At 36.2% G+C, this 21,237-nt stretch overlaps 1 protein-coding gene across 1 annotated transcript in view; it reads right to left on the reverse strand.

The window, feature by feature from the left end:
• LOC123531250 (polycystin-1-like) overlaps window positions 1–21,237 on the reverse strand; it is a 243,770-nt gene that overhangs the window by 39,200 nt on the left and 183,333 nt on the right. Inside the window, exons 15-30 of the mRNA XM_053518239.1 lie at window positions 20,968–21,192; window positions 20,149–20,282; window positions 15,812–16,060; window positions 15,329–15,448; window positions 11,985–12,198; window positions 11,447–11,701; window positions 9,563–9,698; window positions 8,607–8,792; window positions 8,098–8,276; window positions 6,396–6,665; window positions 4,114–4,284; window positions 3,690–3,847; window positions 2,805–3,002; window positions 2,369–2,473; window positions 1,730–1,792; window positions 151–378 (exon numbers count right to left, since the gene is read on the reverse strand). Of these exons, the coding sequence (XP_053374214.1) occupies window positions 151–378; window positions 1,730–1,792; window positions 2,369–2,473; window positions 2,805–3,002; window positions 3,690–3,847; window positions 4,114–4,284; window positions 6,396–6,665; window positions 8,098–8,276; window positions 8,607–8,792; window positions 9,563–9,698; window positions 11,447–11,701; window positions 11,985–12,198; window positions 15,329–15,448; window positions 15,812–16,060; window positions 20,149–20,282; window positions 20,968–21,192 (2,891 nt within the window). The remainder of the gene's footprint in view (window positions 1–150; window positions 379–1,729; window positions 1,793–2,368; window positions 2,474–2,804; window positions 3,003–3,689; window positions 3,848–4,113; window positions 4,285–6,395; window positions 6,666–8,097; window positions 8,277–8,606; window positions 8,793–9,562; window positions 9,699–11,446; window positions 11,702–11,984; window positions 12,199–15,328; window positions 15,449–15,811; window positions 16,061–20,148; window positions 20,283–20,967; window positions 21,193–21,237) is intronic.

Consider the following 21,237-nt stretch of genomic DNA (forward strand, 5'->3'; position numbering starts at 1 on the left):
CAACATAGTGGCTTTGCGACCTGCATAGATCCAGACGCATCAGAATCTGCACGGATGCGTAGGCTGATCTGGATCCATGCTGGTCGCAAATCCACTATGTTGGCGGCTCATATTATTTCAACTAGCAAACAATTTGCTTTCAGTTCTTACCTTCATCAGTGACCCTGACCTCTAGAAAGTAGGTCAAACCCTGTTTTAGAAATCCTGGCTTTATAACTAGAGATTCTCCATTCAATCCAGTCCGCGTCTGCTCCTCTGGTAAATTAACACGTATCATCGGCAACTCCAGAATAGATCGCTGTCTCAAGTTGTCTTCACGACTTCCTACTAATTTGTCTAAAAATATTGTTCCCGATCCACTGTCTTCATTTTCTGTCTCTGGATATAATTGAAAATATTAAAAGACATACCATGATAGATCTGTTAATGAAATGAATATAGATACCCTAATATATGCAGCCTGATCATGTTGCGACACATACAGACTGTGTCTGTAAGTATACAGACTGTGTCTGTAAGTAACTATTTATAAATAGTGTTTTCCTTCTGTAAGCTCAAGATAATTTTACTATGTCCTTTCTGCCACTGGTTGGGAACCAGATTCCATATGAGTAAATTAACCGCTTTTTTTTTTGCATTATTTGTGAAATAATTTAATCCCAGATGTTCAATTTTCGTATCTACAGGAAAATATTTTTGTACAAAGATGTATTTATGTAAAATTCACAAATGATATATCATTTATATTTTGTCTTTCATAGTTCTGCGCATGCGTAACAATTTTAACTCAATGCAGTACCAAGTGAAGTAGACAGCATCCGTAATAGGTTGTCAAACCTACCCGTCTCATATATACATTCATCCTTATCAATGTAGATAATCTATTTTTATTTTAAAACTTGTCGGGCAAGTCTTGGGGTATTTAGTAGTTCTTTGTGCACAGGCAATGTCCAATTGTGTCTCCTTTTTTTGTATGTGTTACAAAATTACTCAATGATCATTTCATTTAAAAACACTGCTTAACACTTGTTTTGTTCAGTTGCTAAGTGTCAGGACCGATTATATTATATTTGTGCTTCATGGTTATTACGCTGGAAAAGTGCTTACATATACACAATTTCATGTGTCTTACTGCATTATGGGTATTTCACACATTTGTGTCTTTTTCATTTGGGAAATAAGGATTTATTCAGTTATTTGGTTTTTCTGTTTGTAAATACTTGGGAACAGTATACACTAAATAATATTTTGAAATATCAATATTTTTTTCTTTGCGAGTCGCATCCCTAGTGAATTCTAGGGTCGCCCAACATCAATTCGATTTGACACATAGGAAAACCAAACTTGTGACCAGTCTATCTCTATGGTGCCACTGACTGATTCTCAACAAAATCTTCAAATTGATCAATCGCAGTGTTGCATTCTGAGACTGGCTTTCAAGCTCAGTTTTTTAATCTTGTAACTTTGTTTCCATGGAAACAAGCACAGACTCAGTCCAGAAGTCAGATACCTGATCTCAAAACCAGGTGTCATAAATTCAATCTACTTTCTTCTCTGACTTTGATTAGTTATTATTTCTTGTGTATGAATGCTTCCTATCTGGTACGCTATGAGAGAATCAGCAACAGTATTCTAACATTATGGGTTAGTTGTGGATCTATAAATTAACTTACACATATTTTATTTAAAATGAAATATATAATATTTCTGGCTACACAATGAAACATACCATCAACTGGATCGGGAACCATATTCCTGTTAGCACCTGGTTCCTCTCCCAAAGTACCAATTGCTGAAATAATCAAAGCACTTATGAATAGGCTGCAAGTTGATTCTCAGTTCGGATTAAAACGAATGAAGATAAGCAATGATGAGAGATAAGTCATCCAAATGGGTAATGCATATAAATTATAAACAGATTTTGATACACAAGTCTGTTACAGCTGCAGGTATACAAATTGATAAAAACAGTTTTAAAGTTTTTTCAGGCCAATCAGGATTTTTTTTAATTAGTGAAGCAGGTAGTGCAAGTTCAGTTTATACTAATTTGTTTTAGTTCAATTGTGATGAAAGCTTAAAGCTTATTTGAAACACTGGAAAAACCAGTACTGGTGTCATATGAAAAGACATGGTCGTGACCCCAGTGGAGCTCGAACCCATGACCCCCAGGTTGAGTGGCCAGCACTTGAAAGATGAAGTGGGGTCTGCAGGATCCTCTGATACAAAACATTTTAGCTATAGGGAAAGAAGCTGGGGTTCCAGAGTCCCCAACCCCCTCTGATTGGAAACTTCTACTCTTTTTTTTTCCAGAAATTAATGAAACCACTTCTTGGCCAGAAAAACTCAAGACAGAAAATTGTAAACTTACAGTACTGTCTGCCACCAGAGCTGCCGGATTCTCCTGGGGTCCCCTCTTCTATTGGTACCTGGAACCTAGTCACACCTCTACCCAGGTTTGAGCTCTTCTCTTCCACTGAAATCATGAGAACATAAGTTGTACAATTACAGATACTATAAACACTGAACTGCACAAAAATTTAGAATTATGCTTTAAAAAGTATTTTACTTTCTAAATTGATATTATGGCTCTTGCTATATTAATGTGAGTGCCATATTTTTCCTTATGTACACTGTACATAAAATGTAATTTCTTGTTTGTTTATATTTTCAGCAATTGGTTATAAAGTCTTTCGACCCTGCCGTTGCTTTCCAATAAAATGCTAACATTTTCTAGTCACATGACCAAGCTACCAAAAAAGTTCTTTGACAATGTTTTAACAACAGTCTTCTGAAATATTACATACCTATATCCAGTTTTCTAGGAGTTGTTTTCATTCTTCTAGCACTATCAGCCTGTTCCTCAACCCTCAGATAATCAATGTTGTTTAGATCTTTCACCACTGACCTATGTCTTCTATTTTCTGTACTGGATTTCCCCTCTGATATACGACCATAGGGATACAGTGGGATAGTAGTTGTCATATCCAAGTCAACCTCAGAACCTAATACGAAATATCTATAGTTATTTTTTTTTTAGTCTAAAAACAAAATCTCAGATTAACACTAAAGAATCCAGGCCTCAATTTCACGCAAATACTCAAGTTTGTTAATAGAGTTAAGTATGTCATTTTGCTTAAATTTTACTTTTCTTCAGAATATACATACTTATGTCAGCTAACAAACCTGAGTATTTTCAAGAAATCAGGGCCTGGAATACAAATCAATACATAAATTTGATCATGGAAAAGTTGGTACCAGTCTTTTTCTGGTTGTAACAAGATTTAAACATGAGAACATTATGGAAAGTCTCTATCCCTGAGACTGGAGACTAGTCTAAATACTGAAGCGTCTGATTGGTTGTTTCAGAGAACAAATTTCAAATTGACCAATGGCAGGGCTGCATTTTGAGAACATTATTTCAAGCACTGGCAGGGATCAACCTTCCACAAGCCAGTTGGATGGCTTACTTATATGAAAGAATTCTATACCTAAGTGAGTTCTCAAACCAATAGTGATAGGGTACAAGTGATTCTATGTCAACCACTTGACCACTCAGCCAAGGGGGCTCCTGGAGGGATTATATACACATAATATGTACAGTTTTTAACCTGATACTGTGCCTTTTACTGCAAAATCAAACAAGAAAAAAATATGTGTGGAATTAAGACACAGATTTGCAAGGTATTTACCAACAGTAAAAGGCCATAGTTCCTGGGCTGCCTCGTCTATATCTCCTCTACTTAAATTCTCCTCCAGTGTAGGGTTTCTATCTTTATTTACAGTCAGATCACTGTCAGTTTCATTCTCAAGCAGTAGCTTGTAAATCTTGCCATCTTTATCAACACAACTGTAAGAAAAATGTTTCTATGCCATCTTTAACAACTCAGCTTGATGGTTCAATCTAACAGATGTCCAGGCTTCAACAGGCTAGGTGCACAAGAATAAATATGCATGCAACTCTGTCATTAAATGTGTCCACTGAAATTGATGCCGTAACAAGTAACAATCTTATTATATACTTTTTCTTGCAATGTAATGATTCATATTTATGTAATAGGCATAGTAATATTGTAAAACTATACTGAACGCAAAAGAAAAGTTTGCAAGACTTACGGTAAATCATGAGCTCTAGCGTAATTGTGAATGTTGTAGCCCGCTAGGTGTTTGATCCTCCATTCATACTTTGTACCTTTCTTTTCACAGTTTGTACATTCCACATAAAATGACAGTTTCCTGTCTGGATTGACTGGGTCCATCATACTATATGGGCGAACTATTTTCACACTGAAAATATGCACATAAATCTTCTGATTACATCAGTTATATCATACTAATGTTTTGCAAATTTACATTAAATCTAGTAAGAGAAGTGGAAAAAATATAAACATAATATACATCCTGACAAGTGATTAAAGCACAGGACTGTAAATAACTTCTCTCTCAATGTTGTTAGTTTGAGGCCTAGTGAAAGTAAATAACATCCCTCTAACTGTTGTAAGTTTTGGGCTTAGTCACTGTAAATAACTTCCTCTAAATGCTGTTAGTTCCAGGCTTAGTGGCTGTAAGTAACTTGCCTCTCAACATTGTTAGTTTGCAGCTAAAAGACAGTGTATAGCTTCTTTCTCAATGTTGTTAGTTTGAGGCTAAGTGACTGTACATAACTTCCCTCTCAATGTTGTTAGTTTGAGCCTAAGTGGCAGTATATAAATTTCCTTCTCAATGTTTTTAGTCTGAGGCTAAGTGACTGTAAATAACTTCCCTCTCAATGTTGTTAGTTTGAAGCTAAAAGACAGCATACAACTTCCCTCTCAATATTGTTAGTTTGAGGCTAAGTGACTGTAAATAACTTCCCTCTCAATGTTGTTAGTTTGAGGCTAGGTGGCAGTATATAAATTTCCCTCTCAATGTTGTTTGTTTGAGGCTAAGTGACTGTAAATAACTTCCTTCTTAATATTGTTAGTTTGAGGCTAAGAGACTGTAAATAATTTTTCTCTCAATGTTGTTAGTTTGAGGCTAAGCGACTATAAATAACTTCTCTCTCAATGTTGTTAGTTTGAGCCTAAGTGACTGTATATAACTTCTCTCTCAATGTTGTTAGTTTGAGCCTAAGTGACTGTATATAACTTCTCTCTCAATGTTGTTATAGTACAACTTGCATTAATCAGACCACCTCAGGAAAGGGCAAAATGTGGTATCATAACACAACCATTTTTTTTCTTTAACAACACTGATAAGTACTGAAATAGTGATATCTTATGAAAGTGGTCACTATTTCAAATAGATGTGGTGTCTCAAGCAAATCCGACTATAGTTTTAAGTTTTCCTAGATAAACAACTGTAATTAACCTCACTTGCAATGTTGTTAGTTTGAGTTTGAGGCTTTCCTGTCTAAACGTAGCTTATATCTAAAATAATGCTCTCTGTCATATGATCTTACCACACCCAAGGTTATAACAGGATCGCTGTCAAATTTTACCATCTGGTACAAAGGCTATAAAATGATTTTGTGCTCATCTCAAACACATTCTCCGAGAAGTGAAAGTCTCTGATGTCAAGTTGCCTAATTCAAAGGCCATAACCCAGGAGTGCCTGAGGCAATTTGGGTGGTTATCAAACTTGGCCAAGATATTATCCCCTAAAATATTGTCAGCAAGTTTGGTAACATTGGATGAAAACTGTTCGACTTAGAGAGCGGACAAGGCTAAATTTGCAGTTTTTGAGTTATTCAAGGGCCATGATCCAAGAGTTTCTAGGCTGATTTGGCTGGTTATCAATTTTGGCCAAGAAATAATGCCCACAAACGTTGTCAGTAAGTCTGGTGAAGATCGGAGGAAAACGGTTCAACTTAAGAGAACAGACAAGGCTAAATTCAGTTTTTCAAGTAATTCAGGGGTCATAATCCAAGAGTTTCTTGGGTGATTTGGCTGGTGATCCAACTAGGCCAAGATATTATGCTCACAAACATTGTCAGCAAGTTTGGTGAAGATCGGATGAAAACTGTTTGACTTAAAGAGCGGACATGCTTTGGACGCCGACCACACTCCCGGCCATCTGCCACCATGGGTGTTCACATATCACGCCCTGCTCTTTCAGAGACAGGCGTATAAAAATGGGACTGAAAACCAGTCTCAAAACTCCAGCATCTGACTGGCTGTTTATGAACATAAACTGGAAATTGACCAATGGTATGGTTGTATTTCAAGACTGGTCTCAAAAGTCAGTTTTACAAACTTGAAGCAAGGTGTAAAAAAATAGCTTTGAGTCTGTGGGTAAAATATATCTCAAGATCTAAATGTCTGCTGGAATTACTTGCTTTGTTTCAAACAAACACAAAACTAGTAGTATAAAAATGAAAATCTTTACACATGCTCATACTCCAATTAAAGGAAACTTACTTTAATATTTGAGGATTCTCTCGTTCCAAGGCAACTGTTTGAAAACTGGTTCCATTCTGTCTTCCATCTGCAGATACCGTCAATTCAAATGTGAAATTTGATGCCATCACAAGGCAATCACCTGGAAACGACAAAACTGCAGTATCCATGGAAATGTTGCATGAACCATTGTGGGTAATGTTTGCTGGTGCATCCTGGGTAGTGTAGTTCAGGAAGCAGGAATCTCCATATGTTCCGTCTACCTTCAGATAATGACACCTCCAATTATACCTGGAATAAAACAAAGTGGAAAATCCAGTATGTCACACTGAGACCAAACATCTTATATTCTTTTTGTTACAGCTGTCTTAAGTACCATTCTGTAAAAACTGGTTAGATGTTAGAACAAATATGTAACAGTTCAATTTAAGTTCAGACCCAGTCTGTTCTGCTTGAACAGAAAGCCGTCTAAATTCCATGACAGAATCTGTTTATAAAATAAAATGAAATGAACTTTTAAGTTTTATTCTGCACAATTTCAAATTGCCTGTTCAAAATTAACTTCAACAAATTTATTCTGCGGTTTTATACCAGCTTCAGGGTGTGTTCACTTGAACAAAAACCAGGCAAGGACATGTCTCGAATATTAACGCATTTTCAAGACTTAAAGATCACATACTATAATAATTTTTCCAAGTGAATGCACGCAATGTAACAATTTTCTCTGAATAATAGTGCAAAAAGATTAGCAAACAAACTATTGAATCAATTGACAAAACTCATTACAGCTGTTGTGATGATATAAGAGTGATTACTCGGAGATGATGCCGTAAAATTCTACTCCAGTTTCCCGTCCCAATCACTTCTTTATGATGCATGCTTTAATTCGCTTTTTGCTTTTGAACACTCTTGTTTTTTGCAAAATAAATTTCAACATTTTGAAAATCTTCAAGACAATGCATTTTTTTTGTTTGTTCAAGGACTCGAAAGATGCCAAGAAAGCTTTGTCAACAAAACTAACATCATCTACAGACAAGAACAGATTATTTATACAATTTTTTTTATTTTCTGTAACTCCAAAGACTAAATTTATTATCATACAGTAAGAAAAGTTCAATAAAACTACTTCATTAGAAACTAGAGATTGTTTTTAGTGAAAGCATGTGCAAAAATCCCTGAGCATATAAGAACATCATATAAACTAATTTGAAAGCATGTGTCTACCCACAATGCCTCATTTCCATAAACTGGCAAACAGCCAACAAAAATGAAAGGGACATAACTCCCAGCACATTATCAATCCTACAGATAATAGTAACACTTTAGATAACTAGATACCATTGCTCCAAACTGTGTAAAACTAAAAGGTTTCAGCAGTTTTAGACAAAGTTGTTAAAAAAACAACAACAACAATATTTTATGAGCCCATGGCTTCAACAAAACTTATTCAGCCAGAAACTAATGGAGACACTGTCTTCTGGAATTCAAACAAAATACAGAGTAGAGCATCCATTCGCGTCGTGTAACAGTCCAACTTTGTTCGCTCGAACTTGGATGGTTAAAGCACCATCCTTCCCTCGAACTTATTATCAGGTCTCGGCAAAACCCCTGCATAATTTATAATGGCTCAAACTGCTGATCGCTCGAACAAATTCTGACTGTCCCCTCAAGTTCGAGTGAACAAAGTTTGATAGTATTTCATAAATTATCAAATGACCCCTACCTCAGATGACTTTGATCTGAATTATCCGGGTCAAATGAAGCAGAACCATCAATCATGACACCATCCTCGCTCCTGATACGTCTAAATACGCCACCATGTACTTTACTGACCAGAGGACTTGAAACTACCTCAACAATTCTTGACGCACTGGCATATACTATAGTACCCAACATCTCAACCTGTGAAAAATAAATTTAATTAAATTACAACTGAAAGTCTTTTTCATTCCTTCTTTTCCACTTTCATGCTAAGCAATTATTACACTTGATCTTTTCATTGTTTCAGTATTATAGAAATAGAAAAATGACTGATTATAAGAAAAAATAAACTGCTTCAAATTTGTGGATTAGAGTTAATAATGATATAATTTTCAAGAGTACTGAACTTGAACCAGGAAAACTCAGGAGGAAAATCAGAAATTCTTATCAAATTATTACTAAAGACACTAAAACCATCTCACACTGCAGCTTAGTACATGTTTACACGGCTAGGCATCACATATAACTTACTTTAAATTTTAAACCATGCTTCCCATAATTCAACATTCTAGGTGGCAGCACCAACACACGCTTTTCCATCTGCACAGCTGTAGAGGTCACATGACCATCTATTGACCAATGATAGGCTGCAGTTGAGGTAAGATTACAGTCCATGGTTATATCAGCTTCAACAGTAAAATATCTTGAATATACAATCTGAAATAAAGCAAAATTAATTTGGTATAAAATTTTAATTCATAAATTTTAAAAGACATAAAAATGGCATAAAGTTCATTAATTTGTAGATTTTTCAAGGCATAAACTATTCAGCACAAATTCAACTCTTTTTTTTAATTTACAAGCCTTCCTCAAGATGCTTTTTGACAATATATTTGACATCTTAAAGTATCTATGGTAACCAGCATAACTCTATTTGCAGAACACCTAACATTATCATCTTGTGTTGTGGGATAACTGAATTATTGCTAAAAGTTTAAAAAAAAAATTTTTTCTGTTTGGTTGAATGTTACACCAGCACAATGATATGTCATATGGCAACTTCCCTGCTTTTGATGTTGGGAGGTGGGAGGTGGCAGATGCTTCTCTGGGCATTAGTCTAGGTATGGTCGAGCAAATGTGTAGAACCACAGACCTTCAGTAAGCTAATTGGATGATTGCTTTCTCACCTGAAAGAATTCTACACCCTTCAGAAAGTTTCAAACCCACAGAGGGGAAGGGCAAGTGATTTGAAGTCATAACTACTTAACCACTCAGCCAGGGAGGCCCCTTCATAAAGAGTAACGAGGATCTATGAAATTAATCATTAAATATCAATCTGTTTGTCTGGATGGCCAGACAGGCTGTTGAATGGAATTAAAAATCGGATGTAAAAATGTCTGGCATTATGTATGACCTGCTAATTTACACACAACCTTCGAACTACCAAACTTTCTTAGTCTGAGATACGCAGAAAAATAAATACAAACCTTTGTTTCTGTGTCGCCAATGATGTTGACTTTTGGCTCGTTACAATAAGACTTGTTCAATACAAACAACATTTTATGTACTGTCTGCGAACTGACAGGATTCTGGGCTAACAGTGATATATTATATGCCCCTTCACTGAAAAATGTAAATGTATGTGAATATGTGCAAACACAGTACTGGTTATCCTGACAATGAAGAAAGAAATAATATGTAGAAGTGTTTCATTCAGCTTAAATATGAATTATTATTCAAGTAACGTTTATTTATAATAATACTGAGTATAAATTAATGCATAGCGACCATGAACAAGATCTGTCACTAATGGTGACAAATGCCCCCGCAGCGCCTTGACCTTTGACCTGTTGACCTTGACCTATGACCTGGTGACCCCAAAGTCAGTAGGGGTTGTGTACTCAATAAGTACTATCAGTATGTGAAGTTTGAAGGTCCTGGGTGTAGTGGTTCGCGAGTAAAGTGCCTTCATGCAAAAAGTTAACGTTGTGACGAACGAACGAACTAACTAATGAACGAACTAACGGACGGACAGTTGAAAACTAATATGCCTCCCTTTGGGGGCATAAAAAGTACTATCAAGTTTGATCATTTATGTAACACAAAAGACATATCAGAATGAGAGAAATGTTACGCAACCCTTTAAAGAAGAGAGGTATTTAACCCTTATCAAGCTGGACAGGATTGATTCTGCCTCTGCGACCAGTGTAGATCATTATCAGCCTTCACATCCATGCAGTCTGATCATGGTCTGCACTGTTCGCCATTCAGTCAGTATCTTTTTGCAAGCACCCCTTTTAAACAGTTAATGGTACTGTCCAAATTGAAAGATGGACAAGCGTATTATAGAAATTTAGCAGCGTCAGGGTTAGTTTTGCTCACTATCAGTCTGTCTTTCAGATGGCTTTCAATAAATAACCAGAAAATGATTAGAATCAACAGTCAAACTTAAAAGTATAACTGCCTGTGGTCACTATATGCCAACTATTGTTTCTGGGGTCAGTAGGTCAAAATTCACAACAAACCTCGAGACTGGAAACTGTTTCTGCTCAGTAAGTTTAGAATATTTTAGTCTAAAGTTGTCAAACTTCATAAGAGAATTACAGCATATGATCAGCATATAAATCTGATTCTGGGGTCAAAATGTCAAAGGTAATGTCACAACTACCTTTATCCTTACCCTGATATATTTCTATAATGAACTTGTCCATCTTTCAGTTTGGAAAGTACCATTAACAGTTACTGTTAAAAAGGGTGTTTACCAAAAAGATACTGACTGAATAGTGAACAGTGCAGATCTTGATCAGACTACACAGATGTGCAGGCTGATCATGATCTACACTGGTCGCAAAGGCAGAATCAATGGTGTCCAGCATGATAAGGGTTAAAATTGAAAATGGTTTCAGGTCAAACACTGACACATTTTTTGACTTTCAAATTGCATAGAAAGATTGCCTGTAGAACCTTTCTGGGGTCCCAGTCAAGGTGACAGAATATAAAATTATAGTCCCTGCCTCCGACAGGTCATCATAATGAGTATGTGTTTTACAAACAGCCCTTGGTAACTTGAACATCCTGGATTGCTTATATGCCACAAAGTATAATTCACAAGGGCACAGCATGGAATAATTCATACAGCCTATGCCCATGTGAATTTTTTTTTGCAGGACATATAACATTTTCATCATACAATGAAAGGACAACAGTGGACTGCTTAACCATAATCACTGACCAACAAGTCAGGACTACATTATTCTATGAAACTGCAGAAGTTATGAGTGTCAGAAACATTTTACAGGTTTTGTAAATAAATGAACAATAAATTGTGCAAAAATCCCTGAGCATATAAGAACATCATATAAACTATTTACCTTGTGAATGTATGCTCTACCTCAGGAATATTAGTAATGATTTGGTCCGAACCATCTCCAAAAGTCCACGTCATATTCACATCAGTTCCACTGTACTGGAAATACTTGAATGTGATTGACTGATTCACCAGCCTACTGATTTTGTTACTAATAATGAAGATTTCAGGAAAAAGGATTGGTTTATACACGAAGATTTCCACTGAAGCTGAGGTAGCATTACTGATAGCATTCTGTGCGGTTACAGTAGCTGTGCACCTGAAATATTCAGCATTTCAAATGTTACGGTAGATGTGCACCTGAAATTTTCAGCATTTCAAATGTTAGGGTAGCTGTGCACCTGAAATTTTCAGCATTTCAAATGTTAGGGTAGATGTGCACCTGAAATTTTCAGCATTTCAAATGTTAAGGTAGCTGTGCACCTGAAATATTAAGCATTTCTAATTAGTTGTAAATATTCAGTACTTCAAATGTTAGGGTAATTAAACACCTAATATTAACTTTGAACATCTGATGGATGGAAATGATCATGTTTACTTACTCTCCAGGCATGAGGAAAGTGTAAGGTACTGTGCTCTGCTTGGAACTGTATTTCTGTGTTCCACCATAACTGCCACGCCCCTGAGACCTGGTCGGTGACTTGAACGTCCAGTGATAACTTGTCACTATATTGGGGTAGTCGGGTCTGACCACAGCAGTGTACATCATCTTCTGTTTTACAGATATCACCTGTCTCTCTACGATCAAATCTACACCTGCAATATAAAAATAATTATTTTCTTTATTGGGTATTCCAGAAGGAATTAATATTTAAATCGCTTTTGTTTACACTGGTTTTTGTTTACATTGGTAAGGCTGAGAATAGCTGTAAAAGAAAAAATTCTAATCTTTTTAGGTGGAAATTTTCCCTCTTTTAAAATCAGTATGTGGGTGCTGTAAAAGTGACCAATGGTACAAAACTTACTGACATATGAGCCGCGCCATGAGAAAACCAACATAGTGGGTTTGCGACCAGCATGGATCCAGACCAGCCTGCGCATCCGCGCAGTCTGGTCAGGATCCATGCTGTTCGCTAATGGTTTCTCTAAATGCAATAGGGTTTGAAAGCGAACAGCATGGATCCTGACCAGACTGCGCAAAGCCACTATGTTGGTTTTCTCATGGCGCGGCTCATATCAATTTTGCAAGTGATCCTAATATAATACCAAACATTATTGTGCAGAAGGGAGTCAACTGTTTTAACACTTTTCAAATACTGGAGAAAATCAACATTCTTCATGTTTCTTTTTTCCAATATCTAACCCTTACCCTGCTAAATTTCTATAATGAACTTGTCCATCTTTCAATTTAGACAGTACCATTAACTGTTAAAAGAGGCGCATACCAAAACGATACTGACTGAATGGCCAACAGTGCAGATCATGATCAGACTGCATGGATGTGCAGGCTGATCATGATCTACACTGGTTGCAAAGGCAGAATCAATCATGTCCAGCATGATAAGGGCTAATACTTCATTTCATTCATTTTATCAGTTTTCTGTTTCAAATATACATTGCAGGCTAAACTTTGTCAAGATGATCATACTGAAATTTTTTTATCCCAACTGTGTGTGACTCAAGCATTAAAATCTTTTAATTCATTTTTGCTGCCTGCCACTGAAAAATTAAATACACATCATACAGACTGGTGAGAAACTTGATTAAAATATTGAACTGTTTCATTTCTGCTACACTGATTTGCGTTTTATGGCGCAACTACACTGTATAGGTTATATAGCGTCAAACAGGACTAAAAATCTTGGTTTCACATCTCATTTACATCAAAATAAAAATACCAGGTATGGAATCAAAACTTTTATACCTGCTGGAATCACAGAGTAACAGCAAAACTAAGTGTTCAGACCCTATTAGTCACCTCTTATGATCAAAGTGAGGCAGTAATTCTAGTTCCTTTTTCATACACAAAGTAGTCCCAGAAACACATGGGACTATTTCTGCTAGGTGTCTATTTAATCACCAAGTGGTTAAATTCCTACCGAAAAAAATAAAAGTTCCAACAAATTAAATGCAGGAACTTATATTTTATTATGCAACAGACTGATCAAGGTTTAGCAATTTTTGTATGAAGAACTAATTATTTCTCCCTTGAAAAGGACATGAACACATATATAAGCGGTGCTGTGTGAAAACCAACATTAGGGCTTTATGACCATTAAGAATCCAGATCAGTGCACAACCATACTGTTTGTTTATCAATTTATCCAAACTGGTCGCAAAGCTCTAATTGAGCAGGTGCTCAATTATGTATATAATTACGATTCATGAGTAACTACTGAAATTTATATACCAGTCTCAAGAACAATGTTCACAAGAATGACCTAGATTTTATATTAAGTTGACTGTTATGGTTCTGGTCAGAACTGATTATTCTATTTGCAAGTCAGTAACACTTCCCTGGACCACAGATAATGAAGTGTTCCTTTCCAGGATGGTAGGGATTAAATTCTATTCTAATATTTCTAGAAATACTTTAATCATCACAATGATATTATACTGACGTCACGTGGATGTAATATTTAGCGCCATGTATGCATCGAGTAATAGCGCTTTCAAATTTGATCGAATATTTTACTTAAAAACATGTTTAAAACGAAGTGTCACATAGCAGAACTGTCTTAATTAACTTACACAAACACGGAGTTGGTTATTAGCTGTGAAGCATAATTCTCCATTATTTGCGCCCTAACTGAACTATTCCAGAAGACGTATTAATATTTCAGGTCCTGGCGTGTATAAACAAAGGAGCTTGATGACCTACCATTTGGCACCATACATGCACCAATGAACAGTTAAATCATATTTTATCTAAACTTTACAACAAAAGACATATTAGAATCGAAATAATTTATAACAAAACCGTGTTTGAACACTATTTATACACTCCAGCAGTTTATACGTTGTAAGAAATAATTTCACTTTGGCTGTGCCATCGTGAAATTATTACGCCCGATGTTTAACCACCTATCATGTGAAAATAGTGTTAAAACACGGTTTGCTATAAATTATTTCTTAAACCAGAGGCTCCTAAGTACAACACTTAATTAAATTACAGTTTTGCATTCAGCTCTGGAACGTTGTTTTTTAATGTTCACTCTGTGTGCTAGGTCTTCTTAAATCAATTAGGGTTTTGAAAGAATTTTCAAAATCGACTCAGGAATAAGAAAACTTTGAACATTTCAATACTAGATCAAAATAACACACATTTTGTTTCCAGGGTAACATAAAACAAAATGGCAGACTTAATTCATTGTTAAGTATTAATCTAAATGGTATTTCTTGTAAAAATATTTCTATACTTTTTCTAACAGATATCATATTTCTTTACATCTTTAACTCATGACACTACAGAAATTAATCTATTTTAACGGTGATAATTTTGCCAAATAGATGATTCAGTACTATGTTAATGAAGTCATAAGCACTAAACAGCTGCCTCCATTGTCAACCATTATCTTATACAATGTATTTCAAACATACAAGTCCTTTTCAACAGCAGTGCACTTTTAAAAATTCTTTCACTGTTGTGTATGATTAAACGATGACTTTCACATAACATCAACTATGGTTAGGCATTCTTTCCTTTTAAGCCCTTACCATGCTGGACTTGATTGATCTGCACTGTTCGCCATTCAGTCAGTATATTTTTGGTAAAAACCCCTTTTAACAGTTAATGGTACTGTCCAAATTGGAAGATGGACAAGTTCATTATAGAAATTTAGCAGGGTAAGGGTTAAACAGGAACATAATTATATATCAAGATGAAAACTATTAAACTGTAGACCATTGATAAAAGACTTCCCACAAACACCACAAAAAAGTTTACCTTGAATTTCATAGTTGATGAAGACTTGGACAGCTCTGGTGAGTGTCCTTACTTTGTTGTAAGCTGTAACATAGACTGTCCTCACACCTGCGGTCATATACTGATGACTGACCACAGATCCTGTAAGCATTAACATAACATGTAAATCTATGCATACACAATTTTTTCTAAACTTATAACATTAAAGAAAACAAAAACCTTTACAAAGAAACACTGTTATTTAAATTTTTTTCCCTTTCTTGTAAATATTCCAGCTTGAAACTCATTTGTTTCACCATATTTTATGGTTTAATACATAAAAGCTGTATCTGCAGTCTCGTCTTAAGCCAACAATATTTTCTGCGATTAAGCATGTTAATATTCACAACAATTTAAAAATGTTACCTCTCACTCTGCTTGCAGATTATACCCAACAATAAAACAAACATTAGTAGTATTTTTACTGTACATTTTTGCACAACAAATATAAAATTTACACACTACCTTTTTTAACAAGATCTGTCTGATCGCCAAGTTTCCAATCAAACATTACATCAGTTCCCGACACGACCTTGGCAACCATCGTAACAAGTTCGCCTACTCTGCCAACATATCTTGTTAATCTTTCACCGCTTAATTCTTCATAAAAGTAGAGGTCTTTTGGCGGCTCCTGGACCCAGAACGAGTGTGGAAGCCAGGCAGTCTCGTTGCCAAGGGGATTTGATGCCGTGACCTTGACCTTATACTCGCCAACTGTAAAGAATTTTATCGGCAATCACAATATAACTTTGTAATCAGCTTTCTACAGCTCAACTATTCATTTTAACCACAACTTAATTAAGTCAAACAAAATTACTTTGTGAAAAATTAAATTAAGAAAAACTCCCATCTTCCATGAGTGCTGATTAGATAAATCTTTAAGATAGTCCTTTTGGAAGCATAGAATGCAAACTGGAAAACAAGAGGACCATGATGGTCCTGAATCGCTCACCTCTTCCCACATGACCCAGTTTTGAGTATGACGTTGTTTTTTCTATTATTTGACATAGTGACCTAGTTTTTGAGCTCATGTGACCCAGTTTTGAACCTGACCTAGATATTATCAAGATAAAAATTCTGACCAATTTTCATGAAGATCCATTGAAAAATATGGTCTCTAGAGAAGTCACAAGGTTTTTTTATTATTTGACCTATTGACCTAGTTTTCGAAGGTACGTGACCCTGTTTTGAATTTTAACTAGATATCATCAAGGTGAACATTCTCACTAATTTTCATGAAAATCTCATGAAAAATATGGCCTCTAAAGAGGTCACAAGGTTTTTCTATTTTTATACCTACTGGCCTAGTTTTTGACCGCACGTGACCCAGTTTCGAAATTGACTTAGATATCATCAAGGTGAACATTCAGATCAATTTTTATGAAGATCCATTGAAAAATATGGCCTCTAGAGAGGTCAAAAGATTTTAATAATTTTAGACCTACTGACCTAGTTTTTGACCGCAGTTGACCCAGTTTCAAACTTGACCTAGATATCATCAAGATGAACATTCAGACCAACTTTCATACAGATCCCATGAAAAGTATGGCCTCTAGAGAGGTCACAAGGTTTTTTTATTATTTGACCTACTGACCTAGTTTTTAAAGGCACGTGACCCAGTTTCAAACTTGACCTGGACATCATCCAGGTGAACATTCTGACCAATTTTTATGGAGATCCATTCACAAGTATGGCCTCTAGAGAGGTCACAAGGTTTTTCTATTTTTAGACCTACTGACCTAGTTTTTTAAGGCACGTGACCCAGTTTCAAACTTGACCTGGAAATCATCAAGATGAACATTCAGACCAACTTTCATACAGATCCCATGAAAAATATGGCCTTTAGAGAGGTCACAAGGTTTTTCTATTATTTGACCTACTGACCTAGTTTTTGATAGCACGTGATCCACTTTCAAACTTGACCTAGATATCATCAAGATGAACATTCAGACCAACTTTCATACAGATCCCATGAAAAATATGGCCTCTAGAGAGGTCACAAGGTTTTTTTATTATTTGACCTATTGACCTAGTTTTTGATGGCATGTGACTCACTTTCGAACTTGACCTAGATATCATCAGGGTGAACATTCTGACCAATTTTCATGAAGATCTCTTGAAATATATGGCCTCTAGAGAGGTTGCAAGGTTTTTCTATTTTTAGACCTACTGACCTAGTTTTTGACCGCAAGTGACCCAGTTTCGAACTTGACCTAGATATCATAAAAATGAACATTCAGACCAACTTTCATACAGATCCCATGAAAAATATGGCCTTTAGAGAGGTCACAAGGTTTTTCTATTATTTGACCTACTGACCTAGTTTTTGATGGCACGTGACCCAGTTTCGAACTTGACCTAGATATCATCAAGGTGAACATTCTGACCAATTTTCATGAAGATCTCATGAAATATATGGCCTCTAGAGAGGTCACAAGGTTTTTCTATTTTTAGACCTACTGACCTAGTTTTTGATGGCACGTGACCCAGTTTCGAACTTGACCTAGATATCATCAAGATGAACATTCTGACCAATTTTCATGAAGATCTTGTGAAATATATGGCCTCTAGAGAGGTCACAAGGTTTTTCTATTTTTAGACCTACTGACCTAGTTTCTGAAGGCACGTGACCCAGTTTCGAACTTGACCTAGATATCATCAATATGAACATTCTGACCAACTTTCATAAAGATCCAATGAAAAATGTGACCTCTAGAGTGGTCACAAGCAAAAGTTTACGGACGGACGGACGCACGCACGCACAGACGGACGACGGACACCGCGCGATCACAAAAGCTCACCTTGTCACTTTGTGACAGGTGAGCTAAAAAGTAAAAGACTTGGTTTGATAATCTGTTACGGAAGCTGATGAAAAGTGCAATTCTTCCACCCACTTCGCACCAGCTTAATAAGTACTTTTTGTATCAAAAAGTACATTGAACTGCTATCCAACACAGAAAAGCATGTACATAAATCACTGAAGTCTAACATACTGGTACAATCACATGTATAACATCTCTACATGGTCAACATCACATCCAAGAACTAAATTACAGATTATTTAGAAAATGGTTAAGAAATGCTCATGTTTGTACACTAAGAATTTTTTGAGAGAAAAAAAATTTGTGAAAACAAAATGTCACAATTTCTATTTCAAGACATCTTTATCACCTTATTTTTCAAAGCTCTCAAGAAGATGCTGTAATACAAAGTCAGGTAAAATATTTTAAATGGAAATTCAACTGCTGGAAATTCATAATTCATTCAAAATTTTAACCTTTTAATTACACAGGTTAGGTTAGGTTGCATAAAGATAGGTAAGCTTGGTAAGCTTAGCTTAACTTAGCTTAGGTTAGGTGAGGTTAGGTTAGGTTAGGTTGTACTTGGCTTAACTTAGCTTAGGTTAGGTGAGGTAGGTTAGGTTGTACTTGGCTTAACTTAGCTTAGGTTAGGTGAGGTGAGGTTAGGTTGTACTTGGCTTAACTTAGCTTAGGTGAGGTGAGGTGAGGTTGTACTTGGCTTAACTTAGGTTGTACTTAGCTTAGGTTAGGTTGTACTTAGCCTAGGTTTGGTGAGGTTACATTGTACTTATCTTAGGTTTGGTGAGGTTAGGTTGTACTTAGCTTAACTTAGGTTGTACTTAGCTTAGGTTAGGTTGTACTTAGCTTAGGTTTGGTGAGGTTACATTGTACTTAGCTTAGGTTTGGTGAGGTTAGGTTGTACTTAGCTTAACTTAGCTTAGGTTTGGTTGGGTTAGGTTGTACTTAGCTTAACTTAAGCTTAGGTTTGGTAAGGTTATTATATCCTTTTATTGGACGAGTTTTTCTTGAAACAGTTGATTCAAAATTTTAACCTTTTAATTACACAGGTTAGGTTAGGTTGCATAAAGATAGGTAAGCTTGGTAAGCTTAGCTTAACTTAGCTTAGGTTAGGTGAGGTTACATTGTACTTAGCTTAGGTTTGGTGAGGTTAGGTTGTACTTAGCTTAGGTTAGGTTGTACTTAGCTTAGGTTTAGTGGGGTTAGGTTGTACTTGGCTTAACTTAGCTTAGGTTTGGTGAGGTAACATTGTACTTAGCTTAGGTTTGGTGAGGTTACGTTGTACTTAGCTTAGGTTAGGTGAGGTTATGATGTACTTAGCTTAGGTCTGGTGAAGTTAGGTTGTACTTAGCTTAGGTTTGGTGAGGTAAGGTTGTACTTAGCTTAGGTTTGGTGAGGTTAGGCTGTACTTAGCTTAGGTTTGGTGAGGTTAGGTTGTACCTAGCTTAGGTTTGGTGAGTTGTACTTAGCTTAGGTTTGGTGAGGTTAGGTTGTACTTAGCTTAGGTCTGGTGAGGTTAGGTTGTACTTAGCTTTGGTTTGGTGAGGTTAGGTTGTACTTAGCTTAGGTTTGGTTGTACTTAGCTTAGGTTTGGTGAGGTTAGGTTGTACTTAGCTTAGGTTTGGTGAGGTTAGGTTGTACTTAGCTTAGGTTTGGTGAGGTTAGGTTGTACTTAGCTTAACTTAGGTTGTACTTAGCTTAGGTTAGGTTGTACTTAGCTTAGGTTTGGTGAGGTTACACTGTACTTAGCTTAGGTTTGGTGAGGTTAGGTTGTACTTAGCTTTACTTAGGTTGTACTTAGCTTAGGTTTGGTGGGGTTAGGTTGTACTTAGCTTAGGTTTGGTGGGGTTAGGTTGTACTTAGCTTAGGTTAGGTGAAGTTAGGCTGTACTTAGCTTAACTTAAGCTTAGGTTTGGTAAGGTTATTATATCCTTTTATTGGACGAGTTTTTCTTGAAACAGTCGAGCTAAAAATGATATTTACCTGATCTGTAGGAATGTCTTCCTTCAGCAAACATTGTCATATCTTTATTCCAGGGTGAAAGCTGGGTACCATGCACCTTTTCTTTGGTACCATCCCCATAGTCAAACAGAAATACAACATGGGAACCAGACAACCTGCCAATTTAATGAACATTGTGATACCTTTATAAATTTTCTCTTTGCGAAAATATCCTACAAAACATGCCTGAGATTTAAATTTTAAACCAGGCTTGCAAAAAATCAAGCACACAATCCTATCTCCTTTTCCCCCCAAATTTTCTTAGTAAATCTTGAAGTTTTAATGAGTCAGATTTTAATTAAAGTCTACACTGTAGAAAACATTGATCTGTACATACAGAACTACCTTAAATCACTGCTGTAAACAAGTTCTGCTAACAGTGAAAACAGAGCATCAAACAAAAGTCTTACAAGAGAATTGTTTTATGTAATAAATTTCAATAATAAAGCCTCAGCATCATATTAGATGCATTGCAACTTTCAAGCATTTCATGGCAGAGGAAGACCCAAGGTGCTGCGCTCCCAGCATTATTTGAGGCACGGGTGGGTACCTGTGTTGAACCACACACCTTCTACAAGCAAACTGGACGGTTTCCTCCTATAAAAAGATTCTACACCCAATGCACAGTTTCCAACTCAAAGAAACGAGGAGTATGTGTTTCAAAGTCAGTAACATTAACTACACAATGATGTGTGATTTCACAAGAAAACAACAAATTTACGATATAGTTGTTTATTTTTTTAGTGTTACTGAACTGACTTTTTGTTCATCTTTATTCATGCTGTCATGTAGATCACCTACCTGGCTGTGAACACCGCCGGTATTGTAGCGTTCCTTTCTAAAGCCGAGGAGTTACTACTGGCCGATAGTTTAACAGTGTCTATAGGATCCACGACCAGGAAACATCTGTCTAGTGCTGCATACACCCCAGGGGCGGGGTAATTATATCCCGTAACATTAAATGTCACACAGTACTCTCCAGACATTCCGTAGAAATGTTTTGCTATAGACGTCTGGTTCGGATAGCTGTAAATACAATATTGTAAAACTGTTAATGCAAAAAAGGATACA

This window comes from Mercenaria mercenaria, chromosome 11 (genome assembly GCF_021730395.1).
Source record: "Mercenaria mercenaria strain notata chromosome 11, MADL_Memer_1, whole genome shotgun sequence".
Classification (NCBI taxonomy): Eukaryota; Metazoa; Mollusca; class Bivalvia; order Venerida; family Veneridae; genus Mercenaria; species Mercenaria mercenaria.